General features: G+C 47.9%; 4 protein-coding genes across 4 annotated transcripts; 1 reads left to right on the top strand and 3 right to left on the bottom strand.

The window, feature by feature from the left end:
- LOC134368241 (histone H2A-Bbd type 2/3-like) lies at nt 1–460 on the bottom strand. The gene is made up of 2 exons (XM_063084786.1): nt 416–460; nt 1–297 (listed from the first exon to the last, which is right to left on the bottom strand). Exons 1-2 carry the CDS (start codon nt 458–460, stop codon nt 1–3), a joined length of 342 nt encoding a protein of 113 aa, XP_062940856.1.
- A 5460-nt stretch (nt 461–5920) lies between these two features.
- Nucleotides 5921–6352, top strand: LOC134368240 (histone H2B-like). The gene has a single exon (XM_063084785.1). It carries the CDS (start codon nt 5921–5923, stop codon nt 6350–6352), a length of 432 nt encoding a protein of 143 aa, XP_062940855.1.
- Nucleotides 6353–11023: 4671 nt separating this feature from the next.
- LOC134367526 (thymosin beta-15A) lies at nt 11024–12135 on the bottom strand. The gene is made up of 2 exons (XM_063084266.1): nt 12036–12135; nt 11024–11061 (listed from the first exon to the last, which is right to left on the bottom strand). The coding sequence occupies exons 1-2, from the start codon at nt 12133–12135 to the stop codon at nt 11024–11026; spliced, it is 138 nt and encodes a 45-aa protein (XP_062940336.1).
- Nucleotides 12136–15984: 3849 nt separating this feature from the next.
- LOC134368239 (histone H2A-Bbd type 2/3-like) lies at nt 15985–16444 on the bottom strand. The gene is made up of 2 exons (XM_063084784.1): nt 16400–16444; nt 15985–16281 (listed from the first exon to the last, which is right to left on the bottom strand). Exons 1-2 carry the CDS (start codon nt 16442–16444, stop codon nt 15985–15987), a joined length of 342 nt encoding a protein of 113 aa, XP_062940854.1.
- Between the last annotated feature and the right edge of the window lie 927 nt (nt 16445–17371).

The following is a 17371-nucleotide window of genomic DNA, read 5'->3' as shown; positions in this document are numbered from 1 at the left end:
CTAGGCTGGGGCCACCTGGGAGATGGTTGTAGTCACGAAGAAGCCACTGAGCAGCGCGTTGCTGTGCACGGCCACGTCCAACAGCTCCAAGGTGATGCATCTCCTGCTGCTCCTCCGGGCCTCGTCGCTCGCCAGCTCCAAGACCTTGGCCGTCACGTACTCGACGATGGCACCTAGAAAGACCGGCGCACACGAACTCGGGCACTGGGCGTAGTGGCCCTCCCGCAGGAGGCGCTCCGGGTGGCTCACGGAGAATGTCAGCTCGGCTCGGTGGGCGCGAGAGCGGCGGCACGGCACCTATTGAGACCGGACGACCGTGGACGGCTCGTCCTCCTGCTCGGCATGCCGGGCCTTGGAGACGACCGATCAATCTGCGAGGTCTGGCTCGACTGGATGCCTCTCAAGATGTCGGTACTTGGCCCGTACTCCGTAACCTAGCTACCGCGACCCGGCCCCTCATTGGTCCGGAACAGGCTCGTGGCCGCGCACACTGGTGACGTCACTGCCCTCCAGTTGACCCCGAGGGAGCGGGCCTGGGCCTACAAACGGCCGGCCAGGGCAGGTGCAAGGCACCCGCACGCTCTCGCCCCTGGGCCCTCCCTCTGTGGCAGCGCTCGCCTTCTGTAGGACCCGAGCATCGCAGGCAAGATAAAGAAAGAGGGGTGGGGGACGGGTACGACATGGTGTCAAGTACATTCGTGATGTCGTGGAACAATCACAACCGTCTGCTTCCAAAGCATTTTCACCACCCCGCCAAGAAACCCCTGTACCCGTTAAGCACTCACTCCCCATGCTCGTCGTCCCCCCACCCCCGAGCACACACATACACACGCTCCCAATAAATAGCTCTTGGCAACCACTTATCTGCTTTCTGTCGACAGAGGTTTCCCCCATGTGGAGCTCTCCCTCCCATGGAACCCAACGCATGGCCTTCTGTGTCTGGCGGCTTTCACATAGTGTAATGTTTTCCTCATGGTACATCTACGTGGTAGCGTGAATCGGTACTTGCTTCCTTCCTTTTCACAGCTGAATAATAATCCATGGTATGGATGGACGACATTTAGTTTATCTATTTGTCCATTGATGGGCATTTGGGTTGTTTCCCCCTTTTGGCTATTGAGAATAGGGCACCTCTGAACGTTCATGTAGTTATCTTTGTTTGAACACCTGTTTCCATTTTCGAGAGACTACATCTAGTGCTATCCCTCCCTCTTCCAGGTCAGTGCTTCAGGGTCCATTAGCTGTCTCTTCGGTCCCTGCAGATCTTCCAGAGGCCCCACCCAGACCACAGGGCTGCTAAGAATGTCCCCACACACGTCTCCTTGTGTTCAGGCCACTAGGTAGTGTACCCAGCAATGGAACTGCTGCTGTCAGCAGTGTGTGCATCCTGCGCATTAATTAGTATTGCCAGATTGCTCTCCAAGATGGTCAGACCAATTTGTCCTCCTAATACCAGAGTGTGAGTCCCCACTAGTCACCAACATTTGATGCGGTCTGACCTTTTTAATTCTCACTGGTCCGACGGTGTGAAATAGTATGTCACTGTGGTTGTAGTAGGCATTTTCCAGGAGACTTGAGCGAGGTGGCACCTCTTCAATCGTGCTTCTTGTTGTTCTTTGTGATCGTTTGTGCTTGGTCTTCCGTAAAATGCCTGATCAAGGCTTCCTTCTTTTTAATCTTTTTAATCAGCACGTGGGCCATAAAATCCTCTCTCAGTAGCACTCACGCATGCCCCACAAATTTTATTCTCACGCATCAATAAATATTTTTCAGTCCCTGTAATGATTTGTCCTTTGGCCCATTATTTCTTTAGAGTGATTTGTGTCATCCCAAACATTTGGTTTTGACAACATGGTTTGTCATTGATTCTTAAATGTACTGTAGTCAGAGAATGTGATATGTATTTGATACTTCTGGAATCTTGCTTGATGGCCGAGTACATGTTCTATGTGCATAAATATACATCAGGTGGATAAAACACATTCTCTAATTTCCGGGTTCATATTATCGCATTACTCCATTTCGTCAAGCAAGCTTGGTAGGTGCTTTATTTCTAAGTCCTTGTTACGTTTCGGCCACTTGCTTACAGGTGGCTGCAAATGTCTATATTTGGTGGTGACCTTCGCTACTCCTTATTGTCATTCAGTCAAGTGTTGACTTAAATAGTTTGAAGCTACCCTACCCAGTATAGGTCATCTTAAATTTATAATACCTCCCACATGAATTGAACATTTTATCCCAGGGGGACTATCTTTATCCTCAAGAAATCTCCGTTGACTTCAAGTCTATTTTTGCAATATGATATAGCTATGACAGCTTTCTTCAGCAAAGACCTGACTTAACGCTTATTCCACCATTAAAAAAAAAATTGGTGGGTTATTTTCTCTTCTTAATATTTTTTCTAGCTACGTTGGTACTCGTAATGTGTTATTTAAGCAGTAAAGGCACTTCCCGTAGCTTGTCTACGTAGTAAACCACACCACTGGATCCTAGATGTTCACTCAGTAAGTGCCCGTTTTCCTCACGTCCCTCCTGAAGTGAGTAATCAGATGCACTTGATTCCACTTAGGATCTTGTACCTCAAACCCCACTTTTCTTCTCTCTTTCTCAAATTTCATTAATATCGCTAGAGTGAGCAGGACCAAAGCCATGTTGGGACCTAAAACCACATGGGCTGTAAAAGAATGTAAAAGGACACAGTTTTTCCTTGGTAAGCATTTATCGGGGTTCCCTCCTTTCCCACAGTTATGTGATCTGTTGAACCGTGGTTATGGGGCAAGATGACAGTATTTACGTGGATGTAAAGTTGTTTTCCAGTCGGCCTGTGGCTGCAGACTTGCACGTACTTTTCAGACCCTGGGAAACCAAGGAAGACATCAGTAAAGCTATGGTGATTCCACTCTTCCAGCAGGACTCTGAGAAAACAGCAATGGCAAGAGGAGAATCCAGACAGAGTCTTGTTGAGAACAGGGACACAGGTCTGGGGGATGAGGCCATGATCTCCTTGATCCCATAGATGGAGGCCACTTTCTCCATTCTAGATGGCTAGTGCCACCTCTTCTGTAACAAACCAGGCTGGGGAAGAGGTCCCCACTGCCCAGGGCTGAGAGTTTCATGCTGCTATCCCAGAGGGTCCAGAGGGCAGAGCAATGATTAAAGAGGACTGTTTTCAATCCCTTAAATCTAATGGAATTAGCCCTACTATGGTGCAAACCTGCTTAGGGCCCATAAACTCTAGTTTTCTTCTGATTTCTCACATTTGGAATGGTAATGTCTATTCTATGCCTGTCCCGCTACTGTTTTTGGAAACTGGTAATTTGCTGTCTGTTTTCGCAGGTTCAGGGATAAGGATAAATTCTGCCTCAGCATCAGTCACAACTGGAGTCTCACCCGTAGCAGATATATAAGATTTGTAGATGAGATTTTGGACTTAAAGTTGAACTGCAATGGGTTAAGATTTGGGGGCTGTAGGGAAGGTGTGAATGTATTTTTCATGGAAGTACATTAATTTTTTGGAGGGGCAGAAAGCTTAGTATTCTTTATTGAATTGTACCCTCTCAAAATTCTTGTGTTGACCTTGTGACCCCCCAGTACTTCAGGAGGTGACCCTATTTTGGAGATAGTCTCTATAGAGGTAACTGTGTTTAAAGTGAAGTCGTGAGGGTCGGTCCTAACCCAATATGACTGGTGTGCTTATGAAGAGGGGCTATTTGGCATCCAGAACTGTGAGATGATAAATATATATTTTTTAAGTCACCGAGACTCTCGAATTTATTTACGACAGCTTTAGAAACTAATATAATATCTGTAAATCAACATGATTAAAAGCATAAAACCATTCAAACAAAACAACAAACAGCAGTCAAGGACTCAGACCTATTTAATGACACAATTCCCCTCAACTGCAAGTCCAAACATTTCAGGAGGCTTCTAATTGGTTCAGCCTGGGACACCTCATCCAACAGGTCCCTCCCATCATCCCCATTGCACATAGACGCAAAACATGAGGTTTTACCTTTCTAAAAAAAAAAAATGTATATATATTTCCACACACATTATATTGCCTGGCAATGAACAGAATTGGTAAAATCTGAATGAATTAAACTAGTAACTTCAGTTTCTAAAGAAGGTGGATTAGATATTGTTTCTTGACATTTTTGACTCAGTTATTTCTCTCCTGTGTTTCAGTCCTCAAATATATATCCACAGTCACACACACACACACACACACACACATAGTATATATACACACACACACAAACACACATATACACATACACATATACATATGTGTCTGTATACATGTAAAAATGAATATATATGTGTGTACATACAAATATATACATATATATATATATATATATATTTATATATACATTTGTTTTTTTTTTAATTTCTGGCCGGTGCTGGAATCCTCAAACTCATGGAGAATAAATAACGAACTGTAAGCATCCATATGGGGAACATAGTAGGAGCAGGACAAACATCCTGCATCAAACGTTTTTCGGCATTCTCAGTATTATGGAGTACATACAGAAACACAAAGGAGGACCCAACCGATCACAGAAATAACTAAGGAGAAAATTTCAAGAAGCAATACCTATCCCTAGGCTTTCTAGAAACTGAAGTTACTATTTTAACTCGTTCAGTTTTATCCAGTTATGTTCCTCTCCAGTCTATAATCTTTGGGTTTAGAAAGCACAAACCTTCATGACTTGCATTTATGCCTAATAGGGATGATGGAAGGTCCAACCAGAGCAGCTCAAGCCCCAGTCTGTTCTCAGTCAGGCAATGAGGAACCTGTAGCCACGGAGTCATAGCCACCGGCTCACCATGGAACCGGGTTTCCCAAGAGAGCCAATCAAAATTTTCCTGGACTCTTCAGCCTTGGAGTTGAGGTGGAAGCAGCTCCTGATGGAATGGGTGTGATTCTTTGCCTGAGGGCTCATTTACTGTGAATTGTGCTGTATGGTTGTTTATTGTCTTTCTTTCTCTTTCTTTCTTTCTTTCTTTCTTTCTTTCTTTCTTTCTTTCTTTCTTTCTTTCTTTCTTTCTTTCTTTCTTTCTTTCTTTCTTTCTTTCTCTCTCTCTCTGTCTCTCTCTCTCTCTCTCTCTCTCTCTCTCTCTTTCTTTCTTTCTTTGTAATGGTGACAAGTTCCTTGATGACCTCCATTTCTCTAATTCTTCTTCATTCTGTACTGGTTCCGTATTTGGGGTTCATTTTTCCACAAATACATTTAAGGAATAAATTTTCTCGAACTGTCCGATTTTTGAAAAGCACGTGATTTTAAACTATTTCTTGACTGTCTCTTACCTTTTGGGTGACTTACTGCAAAATTAGACCAATACCTTTTTTCTCTTTCAATCAAGGGCTGTTCTATGTATTCAGCAATGCTAGAATGTAGGGTACTTTTTCGGATCTAAGTATCATTAGGAGTGTGACTACAAACCTGGTAAATGCTGAATTTTCTTATGTAGGTCTAAATACCCCAGTTGTGTTTGATTTCACTCTTTACAAACGGTAGTTTTTTACTCCGTTATCCTGATTCATTGAGGGTTTCGATCAGAACCGGAGGCGGGAGGTGGACCGACACATCTCCACGTCCAGGAGCCCTCTGCTGGCGGTGCCACAGCCTTCCTGTGTGGGTTCTCTTGCTGTGAATTTCTGTATGGGACCAGACAGGCAGCTTGCAGGGCTCCAGACGCTCACTGTGATTGGTGGAGGGACCGCCAGCAGGAGGACCGTGCAGTCCCAGCGCACTCCGCTAGGCTCACTCACGCGCTCCCTGTGTGCCCTGACACCCAGTCAGAAGTCGAGGTCACGCATGACGTGAGGCAAGGCAGCGACTATAAAAAGGGCTCCCCGCCTGGCAGCAGCGCCATCGTCGGTGCCTCCTAGCTCTTGGGGGTTGCCTGAGGGATGGCGGAGCCTGCCTCTGCCCCGTCTCCGGAGGAAGGTGTCAGCACCCAGGCGCCTGAGAAGGGCGCTCCGACGGCCCTGAAACAGAAGAAGCCCAGGCGCCATCGCCGCCGCAGCCGCCGTCACACCCGCTGCCGCCGCGGCCGCCGCGGCGAGGACAGTTTCGCCACCTATTTCCCCAGGGTTCTGAAGCTGGTCCACGACGGCCTCAGCCTGTCCCAGCAGGCCGTGAACGTCATGGACTCGTGCATTAGCGACCTCTTCGAGCGCCTCGCCGAAGAGGCCGGCCGCCTGGCCCGTTACAACCAGCGCTGCACCCTCACCTCACAGGACATCCAGGCCGCCGTGCACCTGCTGCTGACCGGGGAGCTCCGCAAGCATGCCGTGACCGAGGGCACCAGGGCTGTGCTCAGGTTCACCATGAGCACATGAGCCGCCTCCTGCCCCCGGGCACGGCCCCCCAAAGGCTCTTTTCAGAGCCGCCTCAGATGACCCGAAAGACCTGTAACCACTTAATTTATCGTGCTATTTGTGGCTTCCTCAAAATCCGAGTAAATTTTCTGTTCTTCTGTTGCTTTTTGTTCTGTGTGGCCTAAAATAATTTTCTAGAGTTTTCCGTGAGTACTGATCTCCTACATATCCTCTAAGGAAAAGTGATTTTAAGAAATCAACACGATTAGGAAATGATGACTGCGCTATGGGTGTTTGTGGTTTCCGTTTGGAAATTCAGAAATCAAGTAGAAACATCAGCAAAGCACCAAAATGACGTTGGGAATTGTAGACAGGGAACAAAATGGGACTGACACAGATGAAATGTCTGTGGGACAAGGGACGACTGGGTTTGAGGACTAGAAGGGAACAGAACGCATGACTACTTTCTTCAGTAGTTGATGGACGAAAATGTGGCACCTCCTGGTGCGGTTTGCAGAGAAAACCAACTGAAGGGAAGAGTCAGCGCTTACGTAATTGACAAACTGTTGATATTCATTACATATAGAAATTATAATTTTGCTATGTTGGATTAAATAAAATATATTATTAAAACTTTAAAATAAATAACACATCCTAAGCATCTATATGCGGAATAGAGTATTAACAGGACGATAACACTCCAGTCAACCTTTTTTTCCGCATTAACTTTATTACTTAGCCCATTAGAAACACACGTGAGGAAACAAAACACAGCATAGAAAAAATTAAATCCAAGAGTTCCACAACAGTACTTATTCCTAGGCTTTCTAGAAACTGAAGTCACTACTTTACTAGTAACTAGCAACTAGTTCCTAGCAGCTAGTTACTACGAACTGGTGACTAGCGCTCCTGGACGTCAAGGGACCTGGCTGCCCATCCCCTACATCCAGTCCTTATTTAAAACCCTCAATGAATCTGGAACAAAAAGTGGAAAAGCCCAGGTTTTCATAGTGAAAACTAACCGATAGGGGATATTTTTAAATATGCAACCTGTGTAAAGTGTAAAATAAATCTATGCAAAACTCTTAGATGCTGAAAAGGAGAGCACATTTTAGAACTGGTGACTACATATTAGAGCTCCTGTGTAAAAAAAAAAACTTTTTCTAAATGCTTTCAAATTTACTTTTCAATGAAAACTCCTAACAGAGGAAAAGGGAATCGATTATGTGGCAATGTTTTAAAATCAAAAGATTCTGTGGTAATTTAATTCAATCACAGGACTTCCATACACTTGTGCACATATAAATTACAGAAATCGATCCAATTATATGATATACAAACTCGAGCGTTATGTATAATAAAAACAATGAAGGACAGTTATATTAGTGTTGACAATGTGGTTCACAGTAAAGAATGCTGGGAAGCCAGCAGCAAGCCACCTGCCACCTGCCAGAAAACTACCCACTGCAGGGAGAGGAGCAAATGGGAACAAGGAGGTCAAGGGGTACAAATCAGGAATTGGGCCAATGAATACGTCTGGAGATCCAAAGTACAGCAGGACGACTATTGTTAATAATGTTGTGTTTGATTCTGAAACTTTACCAAGACAGTAGATTTTAGATTCTCTTAGCATACAAGGGTAGAAGGTGATGAAGATGGTCATTTGTTTGACTGTAGTAATCTCTTCACTATGTATATGCGTACGAGCCAGAGCCATCGTGTCGTACACTTTAACTATAAGGAAGGAAGAAATAAAAAAAGGAAGACTAATACACATTGGCAGCACGCCCCCTGACCCCTGCCCTCAAACTGCCACGGGCACACCTTCGGAGGGCTCCAGGATTTACGGGCCGACTGGGGTGGCTCTGAAAACAGCCTTCGGGGGCGATGCTCGGGGGCGGGAGGCAGCTCAGGTGCTCATGGGGAACCTGAGCTTGGCCTTGGTGACCTCGGACATGGCGTGCTTGGCGACTGTGCCAGCATTGTGCTAAGCACTTGACGGGGAGTACCTCAACTACTTTTCACCACATCCCCTTGAAGGAAACAGTGTTATCATCTCCATTTCTATGGATGAAGAAACTGAACCACAATAGATTGTCACTTGCCCGAGATCATACCGGTTGAAACTTCCCAAGGCAAGGTTCAAACATATTCCTATGCATTTGAGAGACGAAGGGCAAGATATTTTTCTCAGGTGTGAATATGCGATGGTTACATTCTAGGGCATTCCTAAAACTCACTTGCCTGTGCAGTTTCTTGAGAATTTTAAGTGATGACACTAAATGAGGTTTTTGACCCTTTGCAAAGATGAAGTCGTCGTGACATACGATTTGGCTGATTTTTGTCTTTGGATTAACTTGCAGCATATATATTATGGCTTTCCAGCTTTTTGCCATTTTCTGTTCTTTGCAATTAAGGACATGTCGGCCTATGTACACTGACAGGATACAGGTGTCAAAGCATGGACCAGGTATTTTCAAAAGATGTAGACATGCATAAGAAAATCCACTTAACTCCAGGCTTTTCTTTTTTCCCGTAAATGTAACTGCTACAAGAAGACCTTCGGATGGTTGGTTTTGCAAATAATAAATGGATTCAGGGCTCTGAAACCTCAATCCCGGATGCTTGGGAAAAAAACCTCCCTCTGCTTGGAAAGACAAGTGAACCTAGTCACTCACTACAAGATTAGGCCCATGTGATTTACTTGAGAAATGCAGGGCAAAACTACTTCCAGTGAGCAATCGTTCTTCCCGTCTTATTTCTGTAGGAGCGTTCACTTAGAAACTATGTGACTTCCCCTCCCACCACATACCTCTCACTTGCTCCCACTCAGTTTATCATTTACACTGCCCTGGGAGGAATCAATCCTTTAAAAAAAAAATGACGGTTACCAGGTGCAACTAAAAACTGGGAGTTTTCGTCCCATCCCCAGCTCACCTGACATGCTTTCCTTTAGGCATCTGAAATGGGCCTAATCTTGAGCTGGATTAGTGTGCTAATGCACACGTTACTGAGTCTGTCGTGGACGTACAGCATCTTTATCAAGCTGCAAATGGCAAACTGAAAGGAGAGCAAATGGGCTGGATGACAGAATCGGGATCCAGGGACCTGATAATGGCTAAACTTGTGTCCGTCCATCTAAAGTGCAACCGTTATGGGTCCCCATCTGTGTAACTTGGGTCCAAATGCTCTGAAAAGGTCAGCTGGAGGAGACTTGGACGTATGGGGGCAGGAAAACAACAGCTGACTTCAAATACTGGAGGATGGATTAACCACGCTGTATGGGTCTCCAGCATGCTCTCCTAGGATTATGGCATAGAAGTTACAGGCAGGCAGGGAAGCGTGTAAGCAGCATGTCAGTGTAAGGGACTGAGTGACTCTACTGGGCAATTGCTTCAGGCAGATGGTAAGGTAGTGATGACCAACATGGTGACCTCCAGGGCTCAAATCTTCTGGTTACCCTAAGCTCTGAGATTGTGTCACCTCAACCACACTTTACCTTAGTTGACCCACCTACTGTTTTGCTTGTGGAAATTTGTGCTAGAGCAGAGAAAACACCTTCCACTTTCTGTAACCCCAGTGAGTATTTAAGGATGTGAGCCCCTAGAAAGAGGGAGGTAAGATAATAGTTGAGGTTGCAAATAGGTATGGACGGTATAATCCCTTATGGTGGGAAGATACCTATAGTAATAGATCACAGAGGGGCCCAGCCCTTGTAGCCTCATTTAACCTTAATGACTTCCTAAAAAGTCTATCTCCGGGTAGAGTCGCATTGAGGGGTAGACCTTCAAAATATGAATTTGGTGTGGTGGGGGTGGGGGAACACCATATGGTCCACAGCACTTATGCTCACCATGAAACCAAAAATGCTTGCTTCAGGAGACAGTAAATTCTGTTCAGTAGAAGAACCAGATCAGAGGTTCAGTGTTACAGGTCATCAGTGGGCATCAGATATCTGAGTTGACGCTCAACTGAAGATGTGATGTGCTCAGTACAGTGCGTGTTAACAAGTGCCTCCCGCGCCCTTTCCATCCAACCCCAAGCTTAGGTGCCCCCTCCCATTCAGTCGGAAAACACTTTCCAGAAGGCAAGACAGCCCAGCTTGAATTTCAGTTCTTTTTCAGCTTGAGTGGGTCACTTCAGACCCTGTGTTTGTCTTTCTTCACTCTGAGATAAGGGGCTTAGTCCACTGCTGAAGAGGTTTTCCTTCAACCGTTTTGTTTGGCGAAAAAGGGTACCCTTGTGTACTTTTCCTTCCTTAGAAGAAATGAAGTCGAGAGCCGCCAGATAATGACTGTATTTATTATTTCATTACTACATTGGAAATAAAAACAAACTGTGAGAAGCTGCAGAAGCATGCAACTTCATGAAGATAATGAAGCAATGGAGGCACCCATTGCAGAAGGTTAAACCTGGCTTATCCTGCTGGGGGTGAAAGGGCTACACACACAAGGGTCAACACTGGTGAGATTATTCGCAACATCTGCCATCTGGAATTTACACACCAACGGCAAGTTTGAAAGCACACTTCAGGAAACTTTGGTTCCACCTGACCTTTTAGCCAGGGAATAGAAATGAGAGGACAGCAGAAGATGCCTAAAATCGCTACAAACACAACGGTTTGCAAAAAACAAGCATAAAACCAAGGCTCTCGGGCAATGTTGAAATTTCCTCTTGGGAGGAGATCCCGTTTTACGATGTCTGAGCACACTGTTTCTCCTGCTGGATCGCTGAGGGGAAAAAAAAAAACAAAACAAAAAATATATATATCACTAAGAGTATTTTCCTAAGATTTAATTCAGTTTCTTACAAAACAGCTTTAGGTAAGTCATGGAAGGCTGCCATACATGCTTTTAATTGAGAATGCTAAGGCACTAACCACAAATGCTCACAGCGGGGTGCATGTGTGCACGTGTGTGCATGTTTACCACTCGAACATTCATTAGAATCTACTTCAATTGCAGTTTTTTTGGTTTTTGCTTTCATTCGAGAGGCAGATTTGTGTTGTTGACAGTTTTTCGATAGATTATTTGAGACCGAGGAGGAAGTGAAGCATTTTGCTCACGTTTATCTCTGACGATACCATTTGGAAGTTATACACTTTGAGATAATTTTCACTAATTTCGGAACTCTCAAATAACGCACACATGACAGAAAATGCCCCTCAGCTGTTGTGAATATGCTTGGAGTTTCTCCAGCTGTCTGTTACTCTGGAGGGCAAAACTGATCCCTTAAGTCTGGGAGCCTCAAGTGCACCCAAGATCGAAACTCGTTCTGCATCCCTATCTTGTCATCAGATTGGAGAAGGCCCAGACCGCAGAGCTGGCATGGTTCTTTAGGCATGAGATAATGGACTCAAATTTCTAGATGCAGAAAAATGCCAAATAACTAAAAGTAGACAGAAGTAAGGTTTTTCTAGTGCTAAGTCCAATGTTTAAGATTGGTTTCAATGTGTGTTTTAGTAATTTTCCAACAGGGAAGTGGTTTTTACTTCCCCATTACTACTAGGGCCTATCATGTGCGAACCATTTATATAATCCAAAGAAGGAGACAACTCTTTGATAGTTGTCATGGCTGCATAAAATAAAATGGTACTCTAATAATTACTTCCTCGATAGTAAAAATTACTAGAAGATAGGTTTATTCACTGAAGATACCAACTTTCACCATTGTCTGTCTCAGCTAGAAACCCTCCATGACTTACTTTCCTTTGAGGGAAGAGTATTTTTTTCCTCGGTATGAGTTTTCTTCAGTTTTGACTTGTCAAACTTCTCCACCTCCGACAAGTCTGGCTTATCACTCATCTTGACTAAAAGAAAGACCGAAAACAATTTCTTTTAAGAAACTTCCCTGGCAGAACTATCGTCAGACAAAGTAGTAACAGTCATAAATGTTCAAACGTAATAGTCATGTATATTTTACCTACTGATCTTCCACAGGAAAACACCAGCGCATCTTAGAAGAATTCTATTTTCATTACTTTGAAATTCACTTCAATACCCCTATTCTGATAAGCAGAAAATGCCCTTAGATCAGGATACACTAGAAACCAAGACGCTCTAGAAACCCGGAGCCAACATGTCCGACTCTTTTAAAATCACAGCAAAGGTACAATGGAGGTAAGAGAAGCACAGGAACAATTAGGGGTCGAAGAATATAATAAAAACTTGGTTCAACCAGTCAATGATTTTCTAATAGATGACAGCACTATCTAAGAATCTTCGCTGTCTGTTCAATTACCGGGGGGTGGGGGGGGTGGGGTGGCGACGGCATTTTTCTTGGAGGATGGGGAGCAGCACACAAAAAGGGGTGGCCGAAGTTGTACTAATTTCTTTCCATTTTAAATGCCCCCAAACAGTAGATTAAGGTGCTGCAATAAGAGAGGGGAGAGGATTTAATCCGGTCGTAACTGGTTACTCGTCCTATACTAGCCCCTTGTGGCAGCGGTTTGTAAACACTGTAAGAAGGGGCAGCTAATTAGGATCAGACTCACGACTTCAGCAGAATGGGATACGCTAAATACACAGAGTCTTATTTCACCACGTTTTCTCTGTCAAGGGCGAGGCAAGGAGACAAGGCTCAGAAGAGTCTTGCTGTGGACCTGATGAAATGCCTTGCGGCGGCCTCTGAACATTCTAGGTTTGTCCAGAACAAAGAATAAGAGACCCCAGAAACCGGAAGGCGGAGCTCTCCTGCTCATGTCTGTTCCCACCCTGGTGGGGCGAGACACGTCTAGCGACCAGAGTAGAACAGAGACGCCCCCAAGCGGCCAGTAGTTTCAAACACGTCCCCTCCATTCAGTTGACCTTACCCTATGACCCTCCCGTGCCAAGCGCTCAGAAGCCAACCTCAAAGCTGGGGAAACCGGGACAAACAAATAACAGGGCCGGGCGCACAGGCCACTTTGACAGGAGCATCTTGCTTTCATTGGAAAATAACTGTCATCCTGGTCGGGCGCCCGGCCGAAGGGCCACGGGAGGGGAGGGAGCGAGGGGCCAGGCCCAGAGGGCCCATTCCGGGCGAGCCCTCAACTCCGCTTCGTCCTCGAAGCCTCCGACCTGCACTTCTTCCGCGGACCGGCCGGCCGCTTTGGGGGTCCGCCCCTTGGGCCTTCCAGGGCCCGACCCCCGGGAGGGCTCGGCATCTCGCACAGGAGGCGCGCCGAGGGCAGACAAAGGCACGAGTCTCGCCCCGCGGCGCTGACGGGAAAAGCCAACTCCCAATCCGGGCCCCTAGGGCTCCCGAAGGCGCGACAGCCCCGCCACGGAGTCCCTGCGTGCTCCCGTCCCCATCGTCCTCTGGCCCCAGCGGGACCGCACCACCTCACCTGAGGGCTTGAAGACGCCTGAAGGATGCCCCTGGGGTGGAGAGAGCTGCTCACTGCCTTCGTGGTGTGCGTTCCCGCGCAGAAACCCGCACTTACAAGGCCCGGAGCAGGCCCCGCCCGCCCCCGCCCCCACCCCTATCATTGGCCGAGGTGTCCGGGTGAAAGGACGAGTCGACACCAGTTGATGACCCACCGGAGAGGGCTCGTTTATTAGGCGGCACACAAACATATACATAGGGTTTTTAGGGAAAGCTGATTGGCTTAAGATACAGTCCCTACTTAGCATACCGCATGGGGCTTGGGGGGTGAGCTGATTGGTGTACGATTCGCGCCGGTAGGAAGGAGAATACGGAAGGAAAGGGCAACCAGCGCCATGATGGGGTGTGGCCGAGAAGGACTTATGTGATCAGGGTGTGATCCCTTGGGGCATTTGGGTTCTTACACCGGGCCTCATTTCCCAGCCCCTACCTCCGCTTTAGCCTTGCAGGCCCGTTCCCCCATGTCTTCCCTCTACTTAGGACCTCACCCCAGGAACAGGGGCTTCATGATGTCCTAGCCGAACTCACCTTCCCAGACCCCATCACGGCCCTCTCTGATTGGCTCAGGGACCGCGGGCTCACATTCCTTGCCTCTCCCACTGCTTTAGGCCCGAGGGTCCTTATTCCTTTCATCCCGAGTACACTCACTCCTCCAAGATAATAGGGGCCTCTACCAGAAGCAGGCACATTTTGCCCAGTTACCTTTGAAGGTCTGGAACTCTGAGATCCAAGCCAGATGAGCTGTAGTCAAGCTCGCACAACTGTTTATAGCCATCGGACCCTAAGTAGGCCATGATGACCAAACAGTGGTATGGAAGCGTTGCTCAGCGCTGTCTGTTCTAATCCTTGCCCGGGTCATGGAGGAGGTGAGCGTGGGTGGTTCAGAGTCATTCACTCCCACAGCTGGACGTCTCTACGACAATGAGGCTCTCCTGGGCCAAAGCCACATTTTCAACTTTCTCAGCCACTGAACAAGAGAACAGTCACTTGATAATAACCACAGGAGAATCTACTAAGGCTATCCGTCTTTATATCTCCAATCCCTAGCACTTTGTTTGGCCCACAAGTGACCCTTGATGTAGACATGTCCGTAGATTAAAGTAACATAATAAATGCGTGATTTAGAGTCAGAAATTAACCCTGATATCTGTGTATAGTCGATTTTCAGTACAGGTTCCAAGACCATTCAGTGGGGGAAAAGAATAATCCCTGTCACAAATGGTGCTGTGACAACTGGATATCCACATGCAAAAGAGTGAACTTGGACTTCTATCTCACACCATGTATAAAAATTCATTCAAAATGGATGACAGATCTAAGGGCTGACACTCAAAAACTCTTAGAAAAATCACATCAAGGTACACCTCCATGACCAGGCCCTGGCAAGCATCACTCTCCTGTCGCAGGAAGAGGCGGACAGCCTGAGTGAGGGCCAGCTCCTCCATGGCCGGTGGAAGAGCGCCTGCTGGAAGCGTGCTACCGCCAGCTGGCAACAGGCCACATAGACAGCCACTCCTGGGCGCAGCCCCGGGACACCTGCCACGGTCCTGTCGCCCTGGTGATACGCAGAGAGCGGCATCTGAGGCGGGGCCTGGCCTGACCGCGCTGTTGCTAGGCTACAGCTTGCGTATCCCGGTAGCTAAGGGCGTCTCCCAGCCTCTCCCTCTGAACAAGGCCAAAACTAAACTCTTGACCCCCTGTGACCCTAGTTCCGCCTTTGGGGATTTCTGCATTGTTCCCACCCATCAATCACTCCTCTCTCTGGCAGTCAACGTCCCTGCCCCACTTGAGCCCTTGACTTGAGCTCCCATGCCACCTGAGGCTCCGTCCCCCTCCATAACATAACCCCTTTTGACATTCATCCTACCAGGGCACCTCAGTCTTGGCCTTGAGCTCCACCCCAATGAACACCATCGTTCCGGTGACTAGCTCAGGGTCCACGTGGGAGCCTCCTGTGCCCCCGCCCCAGACAGCACCTCCCACACGGGGACACCAACCCCCATTGTCACCACGAGAGTCTGCTCTCCTGTGCCCTCCCTGTTCCCTGACCCTCGCCACTCCCTGCCCGTCCGTCCAACATTGGGTGTCTCACACCCCACTCTGACACAAAATTTATAGAGCAAGCCTGTGGGTACTTTCAAACACTTTAATGACACAAGGCGCCGAAGGCACAAGACAGGCCAGGGCTGTCCCGGCTGGCTGTGACGGAAGGGGCTGGCGCCGGGCTAGCAGGAGTAGACGGAGGATCGGTGGGCTGGTGAGGCCCCCTGGGTGCCAGGCGTCCACAGCTAGGCTGGGGCCACCTGGGAGATGGTTGTAGTCACGAAGAAGCCACTGAGCAGCGCGTTGCTGTGCACGGCCACGTCCAACAGCTCCAAGGTGATGCATCTCCTGCTGCTCCTCCGGGCCTCGTCGCTCGCCAGCTCCAAGACCTTGGCCGTCACGTACTCGACGATGGCACCTAGAAAGACCGGCGCACACGAACTCGGGCACTGGGCGTAGTGGCCCTCCCGCAGGAGGCGCTCCGGGTGGCTCACGGAGAATGTCAGCTCGGCTCGGTGGGCGCGAGAGCGGCGGCACGGCACCTATTGAGACCGGACGACCGTGGACGGCTCGTCCTCCTGCTCGGCATGCCGGGCCTTGGAGACAACCGATCAATCTGCGAGGTCTGGCTCGACTGGATGCCTCTCAAGATGTCGGTACTTGGCCCGTACTCCGTAACCTAGCTACCGCGACCCGGCCCCTCATTGGTCCGGAACAGGCTCGTGGCCGCGCACACTGGTGACGTCACTGCCCTCCAGTTGACCCCGAGGGAGCGGGCCTGGGCCTACAAACGGCCGGCCAGGGCAGGTGCAAGGCACCCGCACGCTCTCGCCCCTGGGCCCTCCCTCTGTGGCAGCGCTCGCCTTCTGTAGGACCCGAGCATCGCAGGCAAGATAAAGAAAGAGGGGTGGGGGACGGGTACGACATGGTGTCAAGTACATTCGTGATGTCGTGGAACAATCACAACCGTCTGCTTCCAAAGCATTTTCACCACCCCGCCAAGAAACCCCTGTACCCGTTAAGCACTCACTCCCCATGCTCGTCGTCCCCCCACCCCCGAGCACACACATACACACGCTCCCAATAAATAGCTCTTGGCAACCACTTATCTGCTTTCTGTCGACAGAGGTTTCCCCCATGTGGAGCTCTCCCTCCCATGAACTCAACGCATGGCCTTCTGTGTCTGGCGGCTTTCACATAGTGTAATGTTTTCCTCATGGTACATCTACGTGGTAGCGTGAATCGGTACTTGCTTCCTTCCTTTTCACAGCTGAATAATAATCCATGGTATGGATGGACGACATTTAGTTTATCTATTTGTCCATTGATGGGCATTTGGGTTGTTTCCCCCTTTTGGCTATTGAGAATAGGGCACCTCTGAACGTTCATGTAGGAATCTTTGTTTGAACACCTGTTTCCATTTTCGAGAGACTACATCTAGTGCTATCCCTCCCTCTTCCAGGTCAGTGCTTCAGGGTCCATTAGCTGTCTCTTCGGTCCCTGCAGATCTTCCAGAGGCCCCACCCAGACCACAGGGCTGCTAAGAATGTTCCCACACACGTCTCCTTGTGTTCAGGCCACTAGGTAGTGTACCCAGCAATGGAACTGCTGCTGTCAGCAGTGTGTGCATCC

Source organism: Cynocephalus volans, chromosome X (assembly GCF_027409185.1).
Source record: "Cynocephalus volans isolate mCynVol1 chromosome X, mCynVol1.pri, whole genome shotgun sequence".
Taxonomy (NCBI): Eukaryota; Metazoa; Chordata; class Mammalia; order Dermoptera; family Cynocephalidae; genus Cynocephalus; species Cynocephalus volans.
This window is presented reverse-complemented; position numbering and strand designations above follow the sequence as displayed.

Coding starts and splice junctions, on each gene's coding strand:
- LOC134367526 (XM_063084266.1), bottom strand. CDS start 12,135: ATGAGTGATAAGCCAGACTTGTCGGAGGTGGAGAAGTTTGACAAGTCA. Junction 11,062..12,035: donor TACTCTTCCCTCAAAGGAAA/GTAAGTCATGGA, acceptor TTTTCCCCTCAG/CGATCCAGCAGGAGAAACAG.
- LOC134368239 (XM_063084784.1), bottom strand. CDS start 16,444: ATGAGGGGCCGGGTCGCGGTAGCTAGGTTACGGAGTACGGGCCAA. Junction 16,282..16,399: donor GGTTACGGAGTACGGGCCAA/GTACCGACATCT, acceptor CGGTCTCAATAG/GTGCCGTGCCGCCGCTCTCG.
- LOC134368240 (XM_063084785.1), top strand. CDS start 5,921: ATGGCGGAGCCTGCCTCTGCCCCGTCTCCGGAGGAAGGTGTCAGCACC.
- LOC134368241 (XM_063084786.1), bottom strand. CDS start 460: ATGAGGGGCCGGGTCGCGGTAGCTAGGTTACGGAGTACGGGCCAA. Junction 298..415: donor GGTTACGGAGTACGGGCCAA/GTACCGACATCT, acceptor CGGTCTCAATAG/GTGCCGTGCCGCCGCTCTCG.